Consider the following 21,774-nt stretch of genomic DNA (forward strand, 5'->3'; position numbering starts at 1 on the left):
TACCTGGTCTTGGAAATTATAGTTGTGGCTGATGCCGGCACCGCCTGTCTGGCTCTCTGTGCTGGTGGCCCGTAAAAAGCACTATCCGAATGTGGTCGATGCCAGCCCCCTCGCCCCGACCGGCTCCTGTACCAGTGGCACGTAAAAAGCACTGTCCGAATGTGGCCAGTGCCAGCACCGCCTTGACTGGCTCCTGTGCCAGTGGAAAGTAAAAGCACCATCCAAACATGGTCGATGCCAGCCCCTGTGCTGGTGGCATGTAAAAAGTACCCACTACACTCTCGGAGTGGTTGATATTAGGAAGGGCATCCAGCTGTAGAAACACTGCCAGATCAGATTGGAGCCTGGTTCAACCTCCTGGTTTCCTAGACCCCAGTCAAACCGTCCAACCCATGCCAGCATGGAAAACGGACATTAAACGATGATGATGATAATGATGATGTCTTTGGATGCTTACTCCCCATCTAGTTTTAGTGGCTCCTAAAGGATCCTGAGAACTATCTTTCAATCCTGACTGTCCACGGAAAACCCCAAACTGTAAAAGTGTCTTGGGGTAGGCACTCAAAATAAATGTGGTATTTATATTTTCAAAGGAAATAGCTAAAAGTAGGAACTAAAACTGAGTTACAAATTTAGTTTACCAACAATTAAATATTTGAAAATTTAAAATAAAGTTGAAATCATTGGAAAATTATAGAAAAATATTTATCCAAAAATTTAAATATCCAAAGAATTGAAACTAATTAAAATTCTTTCAATATGAAATATTTGAACATTATTTCACTCGGAAAGTTTTCAGTTCGTTAAGATTGTCGTTAGCTCATGCTGTAACGTCTGTTGTAGCCTGAAGGTTTTTCTTCCTTTGTTTCTTAAATTCTGCTTTAAATCGGTAATACGTAGAATCTGTGAGGACCACAGTGACAATGAGATTTTCTTTGGTGTCATCAGGAATCGCTGAAACAATGCTTGATTCTTGTTGGAGCCATCTAGAATATAATAAAGCAGAAGTTTAAATAAATACTATAAAAAAAGGTCAGGAATTTAAAACATGTAAGTGAATCTATATTGTGGATTAAGTCTATTATTCTTTTCTTTTATTCTTTTACTTGTTTCAGTCATTTGACTGTGGCCATGCTGGAGCACCGCCTTTCGTCGAGCAAATTAACCCCGGGACTTATTCTTTTTAAGCCCAGTACTTATTCTATCAGTCTCTTTTGCCGAACCGCTAAGTGACGGGGACGTAAACACACCAGCATCGGTTGTCAAGCAATGCTAGGGGGACAAACACAGACATATACACACACATACATACATATATATATATATATACACATATATACGACAGGCTTCTTTCAGTTTCCGTCTACAAAATCCACTCACAAGGCATTGGTCGGCCCGGGGCTATAGCAGAAGACACTTGCCCAAGATGCCATTATGTGGGACTGAACCCAGAACCATGTGGTTGGTTAGCAAGCTACTAACGACACAGCCACTCCTGCACCTATGTATATTATAGTCGTTGATTTAATTAACCTGGAAAAATAGATGGCACCAATTCTATTATTTTTTGTGAGCAGGAACAATGCCTTTCAGCAAGACATAGAAATAGTGAAATTTTCATATCTTTTCAGCCAATAGTGAGATTGGAAAAATGGATGTCAACAAAAATATTGCTTGAAACTGTTTTAGATTAAATTAGCTTTCCTATAATTATTAACATTTATTTGTTTTAGATTCTTTCAATTGGCTGTGTGGTAAGTAGCTTGCTTACCAACCACATGGTTCAGGGTTCAGTCCCATTGCGTGACACCTTGGGCAAGTGTCTTCTACTATAGCCTCGGGCCGACCAAAGCCTTGTGAGTGGATTTGGTAGGTGGAAACTGAAAGAAGCCTGTCGTATATATATATATATAAATGTATGTATGAATATGTGTCTGTGTTTGTCCCCACCAACATCGCTTGATAACCGATGCTGGTGTGTTTACGTCCCCGTCACTTAGCGGTTCGGCAAGAGAGACGGATAGAATAAGTACTAGGCTTACAAAGAATAAGTCCTGGGGTCGATTTGCTCAACTAAAGGTGGTGCTCCAGCATGGCCGTAGTCATATGACTGAAATGATTAAAAGAAAAAAAAAAAAGAATGTCTATTTCATGTTAGCATGGCTAAAATGAATACATTGAGGCATACCTTTATAACCAGGTGGTCTTCCTGTCAATAACCCTTTATTTGCTTTTCCAAGAAGGGATCTTGTATATATATATATATATACATCACGTGATCACGTGACCGACCAGACCATCAGATGTTGTTACACATCGCTGGTCACAATGCATTCGCATTGTTTTAGCCTCCGAATGATGCCACCTCGCTGGCTAAGCGAGCAGGCCAACCGAAGAAAGAGTGATGAAAGAGTACAGCAGGGATCACCACCCCCTGCCGGAGCGTTGTGGAGCTTTTAGGTGTTTTCGCTCAATAAACGCTCACAACGCCCGGTCTGGGAATCGAAACCGCGATCCTGCGACCGCGAGTCTGCTGCCCTAACCACTGGGCCATTGTGCCTCCACATATATACATATGCATTGAGAAAACCACATGATGTGATTGAAACATTACTGGTCTCAAACTGCCCCTTACACTGGTGAATCATGTGTATTATGATTACACATTGTCTAAAAGAAGGAGCTGTTCTCAGCAGATGGAAAACAAGAGCAATCAGATATTCGTTGTTGAATCGGTCAGAATGCATTACAAAAGGATAACTGTATTATCGTTTGGTTTCTTACTGTTCTGCATGCACTTCTTGAATTTATATACATACTAGCAGTATCGCCCGGCATTACTCGGGTTTGTTTCGACCCTTTAGAATTGGAAACATTTTGCATTATGTAGCTTGTTATTCTCTTTAAGTGAACATATTTCTGGTTGAAATACACCGAAAAATGGTGACACAGCAGTCAAAAAATCATAAAAAATAGGGATTTTCATAGAAAAAAAGCACCTTTTTAATGTAAATAATTTTTGGTGTTAACATGGTCCGATTTGAATTTTATCTTCTATGGAATGAAGAGCAAGCCTTCTTCTATCATATTCTCAATTTTGGTCAATTTGCGCGGCAGGGTCTCGAAGGAGATAGTGTTAGTTGAAGGCTACCAAACCTGCCACACACAGACAATTTCAGCTTTATATATATAGATGTGTGTGTGTGTGTTTGTTTGTGGTTCAGTGGTTGGACCATCAGGCTTGCAATCGTGAGGTTGTGAGTTTGATTCCAGGACAGGACTGTGTGTTGTGTTCTTGAGCAAGACACTTTATTTCATGTTCACTCAGCTGTAGAAATGAGTTGCAATGTCACTGGTGCCAAGTACTGTATTAGCCTTTGCCTTTCTCTTGAGCAACATCAGTGGTGTGGATTTGAGAGACTGGTATGCATGGGTGACTGTGGATCTTCCAGAAACAACTTTGCCCAGATTTGTGCCTTGGAAGGGAAACTTCCTAGGTGCACTCCCATGGTCATTCATGACTGAAAGAGGTCTTAAGAGGAGATATATATATATATATATATCATCATCATTTAGTGTCCGCTTTCCATGCTAGCATGGGTTGGACGGTTCAACTGGGGTCTGTGAAGCCAGAAGGCTGCATCAGGCCCAGTCTGATATATATATATATATATATATATATATACACACACACACATGGAGGCGCGTGGCTTAGTGGTTAGGGTGTCAGCATCATGATTGTAAAATTGTGGTTTCGATTCCTGGACCTGGCAACGTGTTGTGTTCTTGAGCAAAACACTTCATTTCACGTTGCTCCAGTCCACTCAGCTGGCAAAAATGAGTAACGCTGCGATGGACTGGCGTCCCGTCCAGCTGGGGAACACATACGCCATTGAAACCAGGAAACCGGGCCCATGAGACTGGCTAGGCTTGAAAAGGGCGCATTTATTTTATTATTTATTATACACACACACACATATGTATATCATATATACAGTGAAACTAATAAAAAATGAAAGACTATGAAAATAGTGAGTTTGGGTAAAAAATGGTATAAAATTAATAATTGTTGGCAATACTTACTGGAAAAGAGGGCTCCCCATACTGATCCGAAACTTTCTTTGTTTCCAGTTGCTAGTATTAAGGATGGCTTCTTGAATGCAATGCTTAAGTTTTCCAACTCCAGCTCCACTACTGGCATTTGTGTATATGCATTTCTCTTTGGACTCACTTTCGAGATTTTCCCTAAAATAAAACAAAATAACTGAATGATAGAGATCATCATCATCATCATCGTTTAGCATCCGTTTTCCATGCTAGCATGGGTTGGACGGTTCAACTGGGGTCTGGGAAGCCAGGAGGATGCACCAGGCTCCAGTCTGATCTGGCAGTGTTTCTACAGCTGGGTGCCCTTCCTAACGCCAACCACCGGCACAAGTGCCAGGCGAGGCTGGCAATGGCCACGATCGGATTGGTGCTTTTTACGTGCCACCGGCACGGAAGCCAGTCAAGGTGGCGCTGGCATCAGCCACGTTCGGATGGTGGTTTTTACGTGCCACAGGCACAAAAACATGAAGTCACTGAATTAATATAGCGCTTACATTGTAAAACTTTAAACTGCTTTAATATTAGTGACTGATCAATTGCCCCAAAATATTGATCGAAATTCACATTTAACCACGAAGAAAACAAAAGAAAAAAAAAAAAAAAGAGAGAGAGAGACCATGTATTTTTGTAAATGAGATTAGCAACAGAAATTTTTTAGCATTCTACAGGTAAACCATTTCCTAATTTCAGTTTGGTAGTAATGTTTTATATATATATCACCGTGACCGACCAGGCTATCAGATGTTGCTACACATCGCTGGTCACAATGTGCTTCGCATTGTTTTAGCCTTCAAATGATGCCACCCCGCTGGCTAAGCGAGCAGGCCAACAGAAGAAAGAGTGAGAGAAAGTTGTGGCGAAAGAGTACAGCAGGGATTGCCACCACCACCCCCTGCCGGAGCCGTGGAGCTTTAAATGTTTTCGCTCAATAAACGCTCACAACGCCTGGTCTTGGAATCGAAACCGCGATCCTATGACTGCAAGTCCGCTGCCCTAACCACTGGGCCATTGCGGGCGTGAGAAAAACATCCAGTACACTCTGTAAAGTGGTTGGTGTTAGGAAGAGCATCCAGCCACAGAAACCAAGCTACTGCTGACATTGGGGCTCGGCACTTGATATGGCCTTACAGCTTGCTGGATCCTGTTAGACTATCCAACCCATGCCAGCATGGAAAATGGATGATAAATGATGATAATATATGTATATATATATAAGGTGTAGGAGAGTCTGTGTGGTAACTAGCTTGTTTACCAACCACATGGTTCTGGGTACAGTCCCACTGCATGGCACCTTGGGCAAGTGTCTTCTACTATAGCCTTGGGCCGACCAAAGCCTTGTGAGTGGATTTGGTAGATGGAAACTGAAAGAAGCCCATCGTATATATGTATGTATGTATATATATATATATATATATATATATATATATATGTGTGTGTGTGTGTGTGTGTATATGTTTGTGTGTTATTGTTTGTCCCCCCAACATCGCTTGACAACTGACGCTGGTGTGTGTATGTCGCTGTAACTTACCAGTTCGGCAAAAGAGAATGATAGAATAAGTACTAGGCTTACAAAGAATAAGTCCTGGGGTCGATTTGATCAACTAAAGGCAGTGATCCAGCATGGCCACAGTCAAATGGCTGAAACAAGTAAAAGAGAGAGAGTAAAAAGAGTATATACACATGTACTCACCTGCCAAGTAAAAGGTCAACTTTATTTTTCACTTCAATCATATTTTCCACTTTCTGAGGGTTGATCATGCCTTTTAGAGTGTTGTAAACATTCACAGACTGAGCCTTGGTGTCTTCATGACTGATATCTCTCACATGGACTACTACATCCTAAATAATAATAATGATTTGAAATTCAAAATAGTCACAGAGAAATAATTCAAAAGTTTGCTGAATAGAAGAAACAAACACATTGATCCATTTTAACACTCTCCGATTTTGAGCTATTGAAAGTTCTGGTGCTGTGAGTACGGTGAAGCTTCAGGTCTATGCAAATCTTCTTAAGAAAATGACACATCATCATCATCATCATCGTTTAATGTCCGTTTTGCATGCTAGCATGGGTTGGACGGTTCAACCGGGGTCTGGGAAGCCAGAATGCTGCACCAGGCTCCAGTCTGATCTGGCAGAGTTTCTACAGCTGGATGCCCTTCCTAATGCCAACCACTCCGTGAGTGTAGTGGGTGCTTTTTACGTGCCACTGGCACAGGTGCCAGGGGAGGCGGGCAGCGGCCACGATCGGTTGATGCTTTTTACGTGCCACTGGAATAGAAGCCAGTCAAGGCGGCGCTGGCATCGGCCGCGTTCGGATGGTGTTTTTTACGTGCCACTGGCACAGGTATCACAACTACAATTTCCATTTGATATTTATTTTGATGTTGATGTATTTGACTGAATAGGTCTCCTCAAGCACAGCAGGTAACCCTATGATCCAAGGTAAGCACAGCAGGTCGTTCTACAATCCAAGGTACTTTGGATGGGTTGGGGTTGCTATGCGAAACTGGTGCAGGAAGCAGCGATGAACTCACATTATTTCCACTTATTGGAAAAGTGATTTCCGAAAAAGCATCTCAGTGAAAAGGTTGAAAACTTGGATCACCAAAAACCATGAAGGAACCGAGATGCAGAAGCTAATATTTTCTGGGGAAATATTTATAAAAGAACAGTTTGAAACGAACGCAAAAGAAGCAACAAATGAAATGCAAATGTCAAACTTACTGCAATAATTGCATCTTCGAGTGTTGCAGCAAATGCTTCTATGAGTGTGGTTGGGATATTTGAAATAAATCCAACAGTATCGATATAAATGACTGTCATGTGATTTGGTAGGACACCAGCATGGGCTGTCACATCTAGAGTCGCAAACAGCTGGTCAACAGGCTGGAGCTTTGCATCAGCAGTAAGGGCTTTGATTATTGATGTTTTACCTGTGATAAAAAGGTATGTAAATTACCAATTTAATGGAGAAGATGCAGAACCTAGTAAAATTTCAGTTAGTTAAAGGAGGCACAAAATCCCCAATATCGCATGAGATGTGGCTTTTTCTCAAAATGAGAGAAGAGCTCTACAATTGATGATTGCAATATATTCACTAAATATGAAGTGGGAGATTGACAAAGAAGCAAGTCATGAAAATGTTAGACAGATAACAGAATTGATAGTTTCTTCTATTTAATAACTGCTACCTTCAATGGTAATAGAAAGAGATGAAGCATGTTGTGAGGTGAGGTCTGTAGATTGAGTATAAATCAGCAGAGAATGGAGAGAACTGAATCACTGTTCAATGTTAGTTTGTATGAAAAGTAATGATAATAATAATAATAATAATAATGAAATTATTGTATAAAGTGCTCAGGTGCACCACAACTTGTCAAAAGTGCATATAAAGCATATGCAGTAATGTACAAATGTCTGGAAGCGAACAGTGTATGAGTCAGATACATGCTTGCGTGTGTATGGAGGGGAGAAAATCAGGTGTAGTGTTGGCGAATCTCAGGAAGCATGGAAGTTTTGAAGGATGCTGTGCTCCGACAACTAACAACTGATGCCGGCAGTTTGTTCCATGCTTCAGCAACTCTTAGCATGAAAAACTGTTTCCGAAAGTTATGGGAGCTGTGCTGTTTTCTGACTTTGTAAACATGTCCACAGGTGTTAGACGGGTGGAGTTTGAAAAGGTGCTCAGAGTTATTGTTTGTAAGATGGTTAATAATTTTATGGGTGTCTGCCAAGTCATTTGCCAGACATCGGAGTTTCAATGTATCCATGCCCAGGGAAGTAAGGCGTTCAGAATATGGCAAATTCTGTAGAGTGTAAATAAGCTGCAAGAATGTCTGGGTAAAGGCATCAGCTGATTTATACAGGAAAGATGATTGTGTTGGTGTAGTGTATACTGACAATGAATGGAATCCATGGTACAGAAAGACTGAAGACATGGAGAATAATCAAAGCTCTCAGGATATTGGCTCTTACAAACAGAAGCACAAGGAATAAGGGAAAAGCTGCACTAATGTTTATGATGGTGACTATATAAGTTTGGATAGAGTATATATGTTCATGATTCAGAGTCTTGTGTTAGCTACCATTTTGGTTCTTCACTAAATCCATGAAAACAATCATGGATTAGTTTAAAATTATGAACTTAGAACTAGAATATGCCACCCTCATCTTTCTAGTTCTTGCCTCTCATTTTGTAATGTTGAATGTAAGACAGAAGCTAATAAAAAAGTTGTCATTGAAAATATCATCTCAACAGGTTTTGATTATGTTTCCAACAAATATACACACAAACATCATCATCATCATCGTTTAGCATCCGCCTTCCATGCTAGCATGGGTTGGACGGTTCAACTGGGGTCTGGGAAGCCAGAAGGCTGCACCAGGCCCAGTTTGATCTGGCAATGTTTCTACGGCTGGATGCCCTTCCTAACACCAACCACTCCACTCCATGAGTGTAGTTGGTGCTTTTTACGTGCCAAACGAGTCTGGCAAACGGCCACGATCGGATGGTGCTTTTTATGTGCCACCGGCACGGGGGCCAAGCGAGGCTGGCAATGGCCACGAACGGATGGTGCTTTTCGTGGCCGTTGCCAGCCTTGCCTATATACATATATTGATAAATGTATTCAGTGCATATGTTATTTTGGAGTTGAAATGATATATTGTTACAGATGTATCCGCAGTTTTGTTTTAATATACACATCTAATTAAAATTAATCTAGAAGGAAAGTCTGCCTAATGTGGACCCAGCAAATGGACCAGCTATTTGAATTGAGAGTAGCATGGGTATGAAGACAGGGAAAGCCCCCAGCCTGTCAGGAATCACCAGTGAGATGCTTAAAATATCTGGCAGAGTGGGATATGGCCTAGTCACATGTATAGTTAATTAGGCTGTCCATGAGGGAGTCATACCCAACAACAGGTGTACCACCATTGTAGCCTACTGCTACAAAGGTGATGCCTTAGGTTTAATTACAGAGGTATCAAATTGCTGGACCAGGTGATAAACATTACAGAAATTATTTGTTTGCCAAGTCCTGAAAACATTATGGCTTTGCATTTCTCCCTAAGAGTAAATAATTAATTATCACTTCAATAATAATCATTTCTTAATTATTTATTCCCCATTACTTTAATAATCATCATCATCATCATCATCGTTTAACGTCCGCTTTCCATGCTAGCATGGGTTGGACGGTTCGACCGGGGATCTGGCAAGCCCGAAGGCTGCACCAGGCCAGTCAGATCTGGCAGTGTTTCTACAGCTGGATGCCCTTCCTAACGCCAACCACTCCGAGAGTGTAGTGGGTGATTTTATGTGCCACTGACACAGGTGCCAGACGGCCACGCTCGGATGGTGTTTTTTATGTGCCACCGACACAGGTGCCAGACGAGGCAATAAATAATAAATAATAATAATAATAATAATAAAGTGAATATTAGGATAGAAATAATTGAAATGTTTCCTTTACAAGGAATCTTTGAAAATGAAGTCTAAGATGTAATATCATAATGTTGTTTGACAGAAAACTTTAAGTAGAATAGAAAAGGGGCCACCCCTACCTGCATTTGTGTAACCAACCACTGCAACAATAGGGATTTGTTTCTTCAAACGATTCTGGCGCACAATCTCTCTTTGTTTTCGAACTTTTTTCAAAGCCTTTTTAAGTTTCAATTCCCAGTCCTTTAAATAAAGCATATGACTTTTTAAAAGCATTCCACATACAAGAAAAAATCTTATACTTGTTTAGAGAATGATTCAACAGAAAAGCATGGAACTTTGGGTCAAAAGATGATGTTTTTATGAAATGTAGAATTATTATTTTTTGATTCAATTATACACTACTTTCACTGTGTTTGAAGTTGATGGTTTCAAAGAAGCATCTTTTATGCATATTATTCCAAGAATGTTTTTATGGTTATAAGTTCATGCTTTTGTTAATTCCTTCAAACTTATAAAATTTTAAAAACTGGCATGTAAAAAACTCCATTTTCAAGCATGGCCGTTGCCAGTACCGCCCGACTGGCCCTCGTGCCGATGGCACTTTAAAAGCAACCAATACACTCTCAGAGTGGTTGGCGTTAGGAAGGGCATCCAGCTGTAGAAACACTGACAGATCAGATTGGAGCCTGGTGCAGCCATCTCGTTCGCCAGTCCTCAGTCAAAATCGTCCAACCCATGCTAGCATGGAAAGTGGACGTTAAACGATGATGACGATGAGTTCTACTCTGCTAAGAACTTTACTACATTACCTCTTTATCCACTTACTGTGAAAAGTAGTCTGCAAAATATCTGGTGTTGATGTAGTGGTCTTCTCCAAAACATATGACTTCACACCATAACATTAACCCCACCTTAATTTGAAGAAGGGCTGAGCACTGAAACCATTTACTGTATAAATGAAATTAAAGACAATAATTACCTGTAAATATTTATACCGTTGTTCTAGGTACATTGGAGTTGTCCCACCAGTGTGTTTTGTACCCCCTGCAGTTATACTTAAACTCCCACCATGGACAGAAGGAAGACGTGACCTATAAGGTAGAAAAGAGATACAATTAGGCTTTTCTAAGAGTTTTCTAAACAACACAATTATTACTACAATGATTTCTAATTGAGGGATGTGGCTACTAAATTGTGAAAGAGGTGTCAATTTAATTGACCTAACTACTTATTTCTTTACTGCCCACAAGGGGCTACACACAGAGGGGACAGACAAATGGATTAAGTTGACTACATCGACCCCAGTGCATAACTGGTACTTAATTTATCGACCCCCGAAAGGATGAAAGGCAAAGTCAACCTCAGTGGAATTTGAACTCAGAACGTAGCGGCAGGCGAAATACTGCTAAGCATTTCGCCCGGCGTGCTAACGTTTCTGCCAGTTCGCTTTCTGCCTAACTACTTGACCACTGCTTGTTTTATTGACCCTGGCAGAAGAAAGGCAAACTTGAGCCTGGTTGGATTTTAACTAACAATAACAACACAAATGAAAGTAGAAAATCACATGTAAAAAACCCCAGAAAATTGAAGATACAAAGCAGAAAATCAAAGAACTGTTTGGAAACTCTTCCATGATTAAAGTTCAGAAGAGTGCCAAGGAAGCAACCATATTCAGTGAAAAATATTTCAATAGATTTATCAGCACAAATCTATTCTACAAAAAGATATGGTGCAGTTTCTTTAAAGTACCCCAAAAACAGAAGGTGGAAAGATAATTTCTAACACTGGCACAAGTGAAATATTTACAGGGTAAATGAAATCAACTGGTAGGATTTGAATGTAATGAAAACAGTCACCTTCTAAATAATGAAGATTTATTTTGATAAAGCTCAAGATTTGAAGAAACACCAAGAACGGTATCTAGCTCTAGAATAAACATTGAGTTTCTTCAGTAAGACATTCGTTTTTTCAAGGGATATATAGTTGATTGACTTACTATCAATATATTACTAGTACCTATTTTATCAATCTACAAGCAGGTGAAAGTAAAATGATTAAAATATCTAGAAAAGTCTTTGACTGGCCGGTGGCATGTAAAAGCACCCACTACACTCTGGGAGTGGTTGGCATTAGGAAGGGCATCAAGCTGTAGAAACATTGCCAGATCAAGATTGGAGCCTAATGCAGCCATCTGGTTGCCAGCCCTCAGTCATATGTCCAACCCATGCTAGCATGGAAAGCGGACATTAAACGACGATGATGATGATGATGAAATCATTTAATAGAGAACAAATGAAAGTTTGTTGGTTTAGAAAACTGAGCTAATTCTAGATTTGCCAGTCAACGGCACAATTACATTAGAGTAGCACCAATATTTAAGATTGGAAACATCCAGACTAAATGCTTAGCTAGACTTAAGCCGATAAATTCCACAAATATAATTTACGCAGAATGCAAAACAAAAATATTAAGCAGTGCCGGGGGACAAACACAGACACATGACAGGCATCTTTCAGTTACTATCTGCCAAATCCACTGCCAAGTTTGGTTAGTTTGAGGCTATAGCAGAAAAATATTACCTGATATATGGAATTTCGGCCAAAGCTACTTGTAGCTTAACTTCTTTCGTTTTAGCATATTCCTTGAAGATTTGTAACACAATGTTGTATCTAAAAAGCAAAACAGATACGGAAGAGATTTAAACGTAAAGTTATTTATAGAAGTCTTTGAACTAAAAGTATAAATATCTATTCCAGCCAGTGTTGTCTCTTGTATTCTCTTACTGGTTTCAATAGACTGTGGCTATGCTGGGGCAGTACTTTTAAGGACATTGGGGGACTTTGTTGCAACAATTTTCTGAAAAAATTAAGATATTGCAAAAATAAAATTCAAATAATGATGATTCCTGGGGTTGTCAGTGATAAAGTCACAATGTGACCCAAGTACTTATTTTACCAATTATTAAGTGGTTGGCATTGGGAAGGGCATCCAGCCATAAGAACCATGTCAAAACAGATCTCACCAGTGCTAGTGCCATCTAAAAAGCAGCCAATCTTCTCTGTAAGGTGGGTGGCATTAGGAAGGGTTTCCCAAAAGACAGTAAAGCCTGCTGCAGTTCTCTGGCTTTCCAGCTTCTGTCAAAGTGTCCAACCCATGCCAGCATAGAAAACAGACATTAAATGATGATGATGATGATTGGTTAAGTTATGGGGCAGACATGGACACAACATAAACACAATACCTTTTTTTAAAATAAACACAGTCTTGCACAGACACAACTAACATAGAAGATGATAAAATGTAATATCATCCACAAGACTCAAATGCTTTGTCTGCTGTGAACTGTAGAGCTGTGATAACCTCTTCACCAGAGCAACATCACAACTTTGACCATTCAAATTAGGCAGCTATAGCTAAATACACACAGGAGGCTGTAGTACAAGTCACTTGCCCAAGATTTCATGCAGCAGTATTGAACCCTGAGGTGGTGAGCTGGCAGAATCGTTATCACGCCGGGCGAAATACTTAGCGGTATTTCATCTGTCGTTACGTTCTGACTTCAAATTCCGCCGAGGTCGACTTTGCCTTTCATCCTTTCAGGGTTGATAAATGAAGTACCAGTCATTTACTGGAGTTGATCTAATTGACTTAATCTGTTTGTCTGTCCTTGTTTGTCCCCTCTATGTTTAGCCCCTTGAGGGCAATAAAGAAACAAGAAAAGAGAGTTTAATTATCATGGAGAAACAAATTTAAATGTTGATATTGAATTTTGGCACAAGGCCAGCAATTTCAGAAGTGAGCGTAAGTCAATAACATTGACCTGTGTTTAAATGGTATTTATTTTATTGACACTGAAAGGATGAAAGCAAAGCTGACCCCAGTGACATTTGAACCCAGAATGTAAAGATGGATGGAATGCTGCTAAGCATTTGGCTTGGTGTGCTAATATGCCAGCTGACCACCTTAACGAATCTAAATATGAATAAAGAGAGTAAAACAGTATATCTTGATTACCTGTCATACACTGGAATTTTCCACACATTCTGAAGGTAAGTCCATTGGATGGTATTTAACATGTTTAAACTAATAAAAATGGCTGTAACAGCAGGACAATTCTGAATTTCACTGGTGAGAGAAGCGAAATTGCCTTTACCAAAAACTGGTTTGGAATCGGGGCTCTTTGTTGCTACAATTTTCTGAAAAAGCCAAGATATTGCAAAAGCGAAGTTCAAATAATGACGATTCCCAAGTTCTCAAACAATAAAGTCACAAGGAATGATAACCAGAACCAGAAGCTAGTGAAGAGCTAGATTTTAAAAGTTCAAAGTTGTCTTAGTCAAATTAGAAGCAGAAAAGAGAAGGTCTGTCCAGCCTTTTATATTAAGAGGATGATGAGTATAATCATCATCATCGTTTAATGTCCGTTTTCCGCACTAGCATGGGTTGGACGGTTTGACTGGGGTCTGGGAAGCCAGGAAGCTGCACCAGGCTCCAGTCTGATCTGGCAGTATTTCTACAGCTGGATGGCCTTCCTAACGCCAACCACTCCGTGAGTGTAGTGGTTGCTTTTTACATGCTAGGGGAGGCTGGCAGTGGCCACGATTGGTTGGTGCTTTTTATGTGCCACCAGCACGGAAGCATCAACAATCACTGTTTATAATCTATAATCTCTGCATGGTATTGCTAAATTGTGAAGAGATTTCAAAAGAGCGAATCTTTTTAAAGTGATTATTGGTTGAGTTGTTAGAGTGTTAGACAGAATGCTTTACAGTACCTTTTTTGACTCTTTGCACTCTGAGTTCAAATCCCACCAAGGTCAACTTTGTCTTTCATCTTTTCAGGGTTGAGAAAAAAAAGGTACCACCCCTGGCAGTGGGTTGACAGAACAGTAAGAATATCAGACTAGATGCCTTGCAGTATTTCTTATTTCTCTATTGCCCTCAAGGAGTTAAACATAGAGGGGACAGACAAGAAGAGACAAAGGGATTAAGTCGATTACATCGACCCAGTGCATAACTGGTACTTAATTTATTGACCCCGAAGGGATGAAAGGCAAAGTTGACCTTGGCGGAATTTGAGCTCAGAACGTAATGGCAGACGAAATACCTATTTCTTTACTACCCACAAGGGGCTAAACATAGTGGGGACAAACGGACTAAGTCAATTACATCGACCCCAGTGTGTAACTGGTACTTAATTTATCGACCCCGAAAGGATAAAAGGCAAAGTCGACCTCGGCGGAATTTGAACTCAGAACTTAACAGCAGACGAAATACTGCTAAGCATTTCGCCCGGTGTGCTAATGTTTCTGCCAGCTCGTCACCTTGCAGTATTTCTTCTGGGTCTTTGCAACCTGAGATCAAATCCTGTCATGCCCTACTTAGGTGGTGAACCTAGTTGAAGAACCCCATCTGGCACCTTTAGTACCTTTAGCAGAGTCCATTCTGTTGCAAGCATTCAGACCAAGTTTTCAGTCTGAGGTTACTTTCTTTCCTTCCAACAGCCTTTTGAGGCCCTATAAAAGGTCACGGACACTGCCTTCCCTCCTAGCTAAAAGACTAAAGATAAAATTCTCAATATGCAAAAGCCTTACCTTTCCAACAACCTTCCAGTTAGGCAGTGTCTCAACGAGAGCAACAGATTCTTCCAGTTGACTTCTTATAGAACTTAGGGACCTTTGTGGCCCCCTTTTAACATCTGAAATGAAATCAATTAATGGCTTAATGGCTAATCAAACATTATTCTATAGTAAGCATGTAGTTATGATATACCATAAATCCTCGAGTATAATCCGCATTTTTCCCCCAAAATTTAAAGGTCAAAATCCCTAGTGCGTACTATATACGAGGTTAAAAATGAAAAATATCTTCTAAGCAATGTCCTAGTCTCTATTTGCTGTCCGGCAATGTTTATTCAGATGCATTTTGTGATGTCGGGCGCGAAAATACCTTAAGCTAAGCCTGAAAGCAATGAAGTCTTAAAAGAATCATCCATAACTTGCAGTAAGCAACATTCATTAAACGTTATTACTGTTATTTCTTTATTTTCTGCAAACAAAATGCACAAAAAAGCTACACGTTTGCATTATGTTATATATACAATAATAATAAAGGACGTTATTGTATACATTTTTACTAACCAAGGACGTTATATAGAACTCCTTGACTCAAGTTAGAGAAGGGGTGCGTATTATACACAAGGTTTAGGTTTTTCAGAGGTACAGCTCCCCTAAAAATCTCCTGCGTATTATACTCAAGGGCAGACTATACTCGAGGATTTACGGTATATTTTTTATTTTAATTGTTTCAGTCATTAAACTGCAGCCATGCTGAGAAACTGCCTTAAAGAATTTTGTAGTCGAATGAATTGACCCCAGGACTTATTTTTTCTTAAAGCCTTTATGTCTGAAGTTGGCCAGCTGGCAGAATCATTAGCCTGCCGGGCAAAATACTTGAGCGGTATTTCATCTGTTCAAATGCTGCTGGGGTCAACTTGGCCTTTCATCCTTTATAGGCACAGGAGTGGCTGTGTGGTAAGTAGTTTGCTTACGAACCACATGTTTTCGGGTTCAGTTCCACTGCGTGGCACCTTGGGGTAGTGTCTTCTGCTATAGCCTCGGGCCGACCAAAGCTATGTGAGTGGATTTGGTAGATGGAAACTGAAAGAAGCCCGTCATGTATATGTATATATATATATATATATATGTGTGTGTGTGTGTGTATGTGTCTGCGTTTGTCCCCCCAACATCGCTTGACAACCGATGCTAGTGTGTTTACATCCCTGTAACTTAGCAGTTTGGCAAAAGAGACCGATCGAATAAGTACTAGGCTTACAAAGAATAAGTCCTGGGGTCGATTTGCTCCGCTAAAGGTGGTGCTCCAGCATGGCCACAGTCAAATAACTGAAACAAGTAAAAGAGTAACCATTAGTTTTCGGTGGTGAGGGACAATCATATGCACAAAGACACACACACACACACAATGGGCTTCTTTCAGTTTCCATCTACCAAATTCGCTCACAAGGCTTTGGCTGACCTGAGGCTATAGTAGAAGACACTGGTTCAAGGTGCCATGCAGTGGGACTGAACCCAGAACAACGTGGTTGGGAAACAAACTTAGAAAACCTGCATCTCTGATTAAATCAACTTACTTGGTTGTATAAGAAATACCCTTTGTCCAGTTTCAGGGATGCTGAAGTATTCTCGGACATATTCCTGATACTTTTCGTCACGACGCAATAATTCTTCAATGTCTTCTGAAAAATAAGAGAAACCTGATTTATTTCGTGTTGTTAAGAGTATCTTGTTAATAATTTATTTCTTTATTGCCCACAGGGGGTTAAACATAGAGGGGACAAACAAGGGCAGACAAAGGGATTAAGTCGATTACATCGACCCCAGTGCGTAACTGGTACTTAATTTATCGACCTTGAAAGGATGAAAGAAAAAGTCGACCTCGGCGTGATTTGAACCCTGAAAGAAACGCTAGACGAAATACCTATTTCTTTACTACTCACAAGGGGCTAAACATAGAGGGGACAAACAAGGACGGATAAACGGATTAAGTCGATTATATCGACCCCAGTACACAACTGGTACTTAATTTGTCGACTTTGGCGGAATTTGAACTCACAACGTAACGGCAGACGAAACACCGCTAGGCATTTCGCCTGGCGTGCTAACGATTCTGCCAGCACGCCGCCCTAATGTTTATATTTTGTAAACTCGTTGAGCAAAATACGAATTCTATAAATTTCTGAAACACTAAAAGAATTATCTCCCATCGCACGAATTACTTTTTGGGGTTCATAAAAATTTAATAATGCTAAAAGAAGAAAAAAAAAAAGATATCAACAAATAGCTATGCTTAGCAAGAGAAAGGAATAAGAATATAATTAGGAACAAATCAACTAATTGGATTCCAAAACAGCAGAGTAAACTAATCTAACAAGTTATTATGTACTTGTTGTCAAGTCCAGGGTTAACCTGATCGAAGAAGGTCTTCCGGCAAAGACATACTCTTGACTTTTGTATGTCTGGGACTAGATATACAAGTAGTACCAATAAAGTTTATACAAACGAAGAACAGTGCAATATTTTGATTCAGAAAAAACTTCTGAAAGAAACTAGCGTAGAATAATGGCAATGATTATAATTTCGAGGCTGTTTTAACAACTGTGTATTCGTATGAAGGATTAAAACATCGGTGTACGGAAACAAAACAAGATTTAAGCCGTTCTTTCATTCCTCTTTCATTCACAAATGGAAATACATAATAGATATTACCGTCCGGATGACCTTCTAGAATTTCTTCTCGGTAACTGTTTGTACAAAAAAGACGATTCCATTTTAATGTTGAGCCAAGTCTGCTCACAAAAGCCGGCAACTGAGAAGTTCTGTTACATTTTCTCAGGAGTGTATTTAGTTGTGAGTATTGTCTTCGTAAACAATGGCTGTAGAGGAAATCCGGTCTCAGAGCCACCTTAAACATGTGTTTGAATCTAATAAATCTACGGCAAGTGGTGCACGGTTGAAGTGTCATTATCAATTACGGCATAATTAGCAACATAAATGAATCAAGCGAGCACTTTCTTCGCTAAAGAACCGGTGTAATCATGGGAGGCGACTCTCATGCGACCATTCCTGGTTTTAAAATAATAATGAAATTATTGCATACAGTGCTCAGGTGCACAGGTAATAAAATATGTTTCTTTACTACCCACAAGGGGCTAAACACAGAGGGGACAAACAAGGACAGACAAATGCATTAAGTCGATTATATCGACCTCAGTGCGTAACTGGTACTTAATTTATCGACCTCGAAAGGATGAAAAGCAAAGTCGACCTCGGCAGAATTTGAACTCAGAACGTAACGGCAGACGAAATACGGCTACGCATTTCGCCCGGCGTGCTAACGGTTCTGCCAGCTCAAAATAAGGCAACTTGGTGTTGTCAGCTGTCAGCCCAAGCTCCGTTGCTCGTCAGGCTGCGAAAAAAAGAAAAAAAATACGTGACAAGGTATCAGTTGAGACCTCCGGTGTTCTTGACCTCCGGACCATATCCCTGCTTGCCGCCCGCAAGTGTGAGCCCCATGACTCAGAGTCACGGTTCCAGTGCATTTTTCTCGCTATCCTCCGGGGCAACGCCTTTTCCAGTTTGTCCGCTGGTGCCATGAGAAATGTTTCCATATTGTGAGAAGCAAGATTCTTCGTTAATCTAAATGGAAAGAAATGCATGTTATATTTTTAATTCGCAGAAGTTAGAAAGCAACTCGACGGCAGCGTGTAACTTCGGCGGAGATTCGGATCAGGACGCTCACATAAGTTGGATTTTCTCCGTTTTGACTGTGACCCCGGCATTGGAAATGATGGGGTATATTCTTCTGTTGAAAAAAAAAAATTACGAAAATTTGATTTTTATCTCCCTCTCATCACTTCACTCCGGACCGACTTTGGCCAATTTTTTTTGCACGACGCACTTAAAACCCATGGGAGAAGCCTTTTCGGTAAAAAAAATTAAATAAATTTGGATAATATTTTCATACGAATAGGAGCGTGATTTAAGGGAAATCTGGCTGTTGTTTCTAGCACATTTCGCGACCACCCTCCTCGTTTCTTAGTCACTCTGACATGTATTGATGTTTCTCTATATTTTTCTTTCCACAAACACATTTTATGGAATGAGGATGCGGAAGTAACACACGGGTGGTCCATTGTTGGGATAGAAACAACAAAATATTGGGAAAGCGTTACTTTTATCATGACGATTCGCGCCAGGTATTAAAATGCCGCTGAAACGGAGACTAGGAAGTCGTACTAGCAGGAAGAGATACAGAAGGGGCTCTGATTGCGTTCGCACGTCAGAAATAACCCAAACAAATGATGAACTGGGCCTTAGGCTTAATTCAGACGGTTATGTGAAGGCTGCTGGAGACTGTGGTCAGTTCTTGGCCGGAGAGGATTGGAGCTGGAAGGTCATATGTATGACAGCAGGACTCCGTTTTCGCCACAACTCGAGAAAGAGTCAGAAGTGGTTGTCAGAGAATTTCTACTTCACCAACCTCAGTTTTTTGGCCTCCTAGTACCCACGATTGTAATCCTATGGGTAGTGGGAATGGGTGTAGTTGAAATAAAAAAAAGACACCAACTGCTCTGCCTGCTACCCCAAGGCTGACCTGGTGACCAAGATCAAAGAGGTGGATGACGATCTTTCCTAGGACACTGAAATATATATATTTTGCTTAGGTATTGTGAGATTAATGGCCTAGTGTAGAAAATGCTTTCCCCTATATATGTATATAATAATAATAATAATAACAATAATAATAATAATAATAATAATAATAACAATAATAATAATAATAATAATAATAATAATAATAATAACAATAATAATAATAATAATAATAATAATAATAATAATAATAATAATAATAATAATAAAAAAGTGACAACAAAAGAATAAGACCTTGGAATATATATATATATATATATATATGTGTTATATTTTATAATTATGCTATTTATAATTATATTATAATTACATACATAATTATAACAAGGGCTTGGCTTGCACCTCACCACGCACTGAAAAATAGACGTCAAAAGACACTATTGCCACCATAAATTCTCCGAGAAAAACACACCACATATAGGCCAGTAGAATTCTCGGAGAATCTATGGTAGCAATAGTGTCTTTTGACATCTATTTTTCAGTGCGTGGTGAGGCGCAAGCCAAGCCCCTGTTATAATTATGTATATAATTATAATATATTTATATTAATTTACCTACGAGGTTTTATTTTCGCGTTGACCACTTGGTAAAACTCATTTATGATTTTACCCTTTATTATTATTATAATAATAATTAATTGGAATATATATATATATATATATATATACTGAAGAGTAATTTAAATTACTGTCGGTATGTCATGACCGTTGTCTTGGGTTTCTTTCTAATAGATTATGTCTGTTAACATTCGCTAGTCAGTTCGCTTTTTGGCTGTACGTTAAAATACGGTATAATTAAACGAAAAATATCTGACAGAAACACACGTCTCGGTCAGAACAAAAGTCAAAGATTTAGACGAGTCTCTAAACAAAACAGAGTTTTAATACTTTAAAAGAAATAACTAAAACGTTGAAATCCTTGGCCACCTTTACTGGAATGTAGAAAATGAGTTGTTTCATGAGTTATTTCCCTTACATTATTAAAGCTCTGTTTTGGCTAAATTCTGATTTCCCCCACTTGAACGGCAGGTGTTGTCATTAGTCATATTTGGCTAATTATAAGGTCAATAGATGACTTGCCTTGTTGATAAAGATCCAAGCTTGACTGTGTGGTTAAGTACTTCGCTTTGCATCCACGTGGTTTCAGGTTCATTCCCCTTGTGTGGCACCTTGGGTGTTCTCTTCTACAGCTCCGGCTCGACCAACGTCGAGTACAACTCCCAAAATTACTGCAGAGCTTAATGACCACCTCATGAACCCAGTTTCTACAAAAACTGTTCGCCGGGAGCTGTGCAAAGCCGAATTTCACAGAAGGGCTGCAATCAGAAAACGACTACTTTAAAAAATAAACATTGCAAAGCGTTTAGAGTGGAGTAAAAACCTACAGAATTGGTACCGAGAGCAGTGGAAGAATGTTATTTTCTCGGGCGAGTCATCCTTTACCTTATTTCCGACCACCGGCCGAGTATACAGGTGGAGACAGCCAAAAGAAGCATTTGACCCAGACTGCCTTCTTCCAGCTGTTAATCATAGAGGAGGATCTGTTATGAATGGGGGCGGGGAGGGCTATACCTTGGAAATCCGCCGGCCCAATGGTTTCCCTTCATAGCAGAATTAATAGTCAAGACTATTTAAACATTTTATCTGATCAAATTCACCCTATGGTTGCAGAACTGTTTCCGGAGAGAAACGCATTCTTTCGTGATGATAATGCACTAATTCACCCAGCTAAAGTTGTTACTGAATGGCACGAGGAACATACTAGTGAAGTTGAACATCTTATCTGACCACCACAGTCCCCAGATCTCAATCTATGAACATTAAAGGTGCATTTTAGAAAAACAAGTAAGAAGTCAATATCCTCCACCATCATCACTACAAGAACTGGAGAATGTTTTAGCTGAAGAATGGACAAAAATTCCTTTGGAAACAATTCAAACTTTGTACGAGTCCATATCTCGTAGAATTCAAGCTGTAATTACTGCCAA

General features: G+C 39.8%; 1 protein-coding gene across 1 annotated transcript; it reads right to left on the reverse strand.

The window, feature by feature from the left end:
- Positions 1-683: 683 nt before the first annotated feature.
- Positions 684-18,176, reverse strand: LOC115216766 (putative GTP-binding protein 6). The gene is made up of 11 exons (XM_029786335.2): positions 17,841-18,176; positions 16,706-16,810; positions 15,150-15,253; positions 13,571-13,752; positions 12,136-12,225; positions 10,536-10,647; positions 9,676-9,796; positions 6,835-7,043; positions 5,798-5,946; positions 4,084-4,245; positions 684-986 (listed from the first exon to the last, which is right to left on the reverse strand). The coding sequence occupies exons 1-11, from the start codon at positions 18,094-18,096 to the stop codon at positions 821-823; spliced, it is 1,656 nt and encodes a 551-aa protein (XP_029642195.2). The 5' UTR covers positions 18,097-18,176; the 3' UTR covers positions 684-820.
- Between the last annotated feature and the right edge of the window lie 3,598 nt (positions 18,177-21,774).

Source organism: Octopus sinensis, linkage group LG10, assembly GCF_006345805.1.
Source record: "Octopus sinensis linkage group LG10, ASM634580v1, whole genome shotgun sequence".
In the NCBI taxonomy this organism is placed as follows: Eukaryota; Metazoa; Mollusca; class Cephalopoda; order Octopoda; family Octopodidae; genus Octopus; species Octopus sinensis.

What these genes read in the sequence shown, in the direction of transcription:
- LOC115216766 (XM_029786335.2), bottom strand. Translation starts at nt 18,096, where the DNA reads ATGACACTTCAACCGTGCACCACTTGCCGTAGATTTATTAGATTCAAA. An exon ending in GGTTGGTTACACAAATGCAG is followed by an intron (nt 7,044 to 9,675) that starts GTAGGGGTGGCC and finishes TTTTTATCACAG; the next exon opens with GTAAAACATCAATAATCAAA. An exon ending in ATGGGGAGCCCTCTTTTCCA is followed by an intron (nt 987 to 4,083) that starts GTAAGTATTGCC and finishes ATTATATTCTAG; the next exon opens with ATGGCTCCAACAAGAATCAA.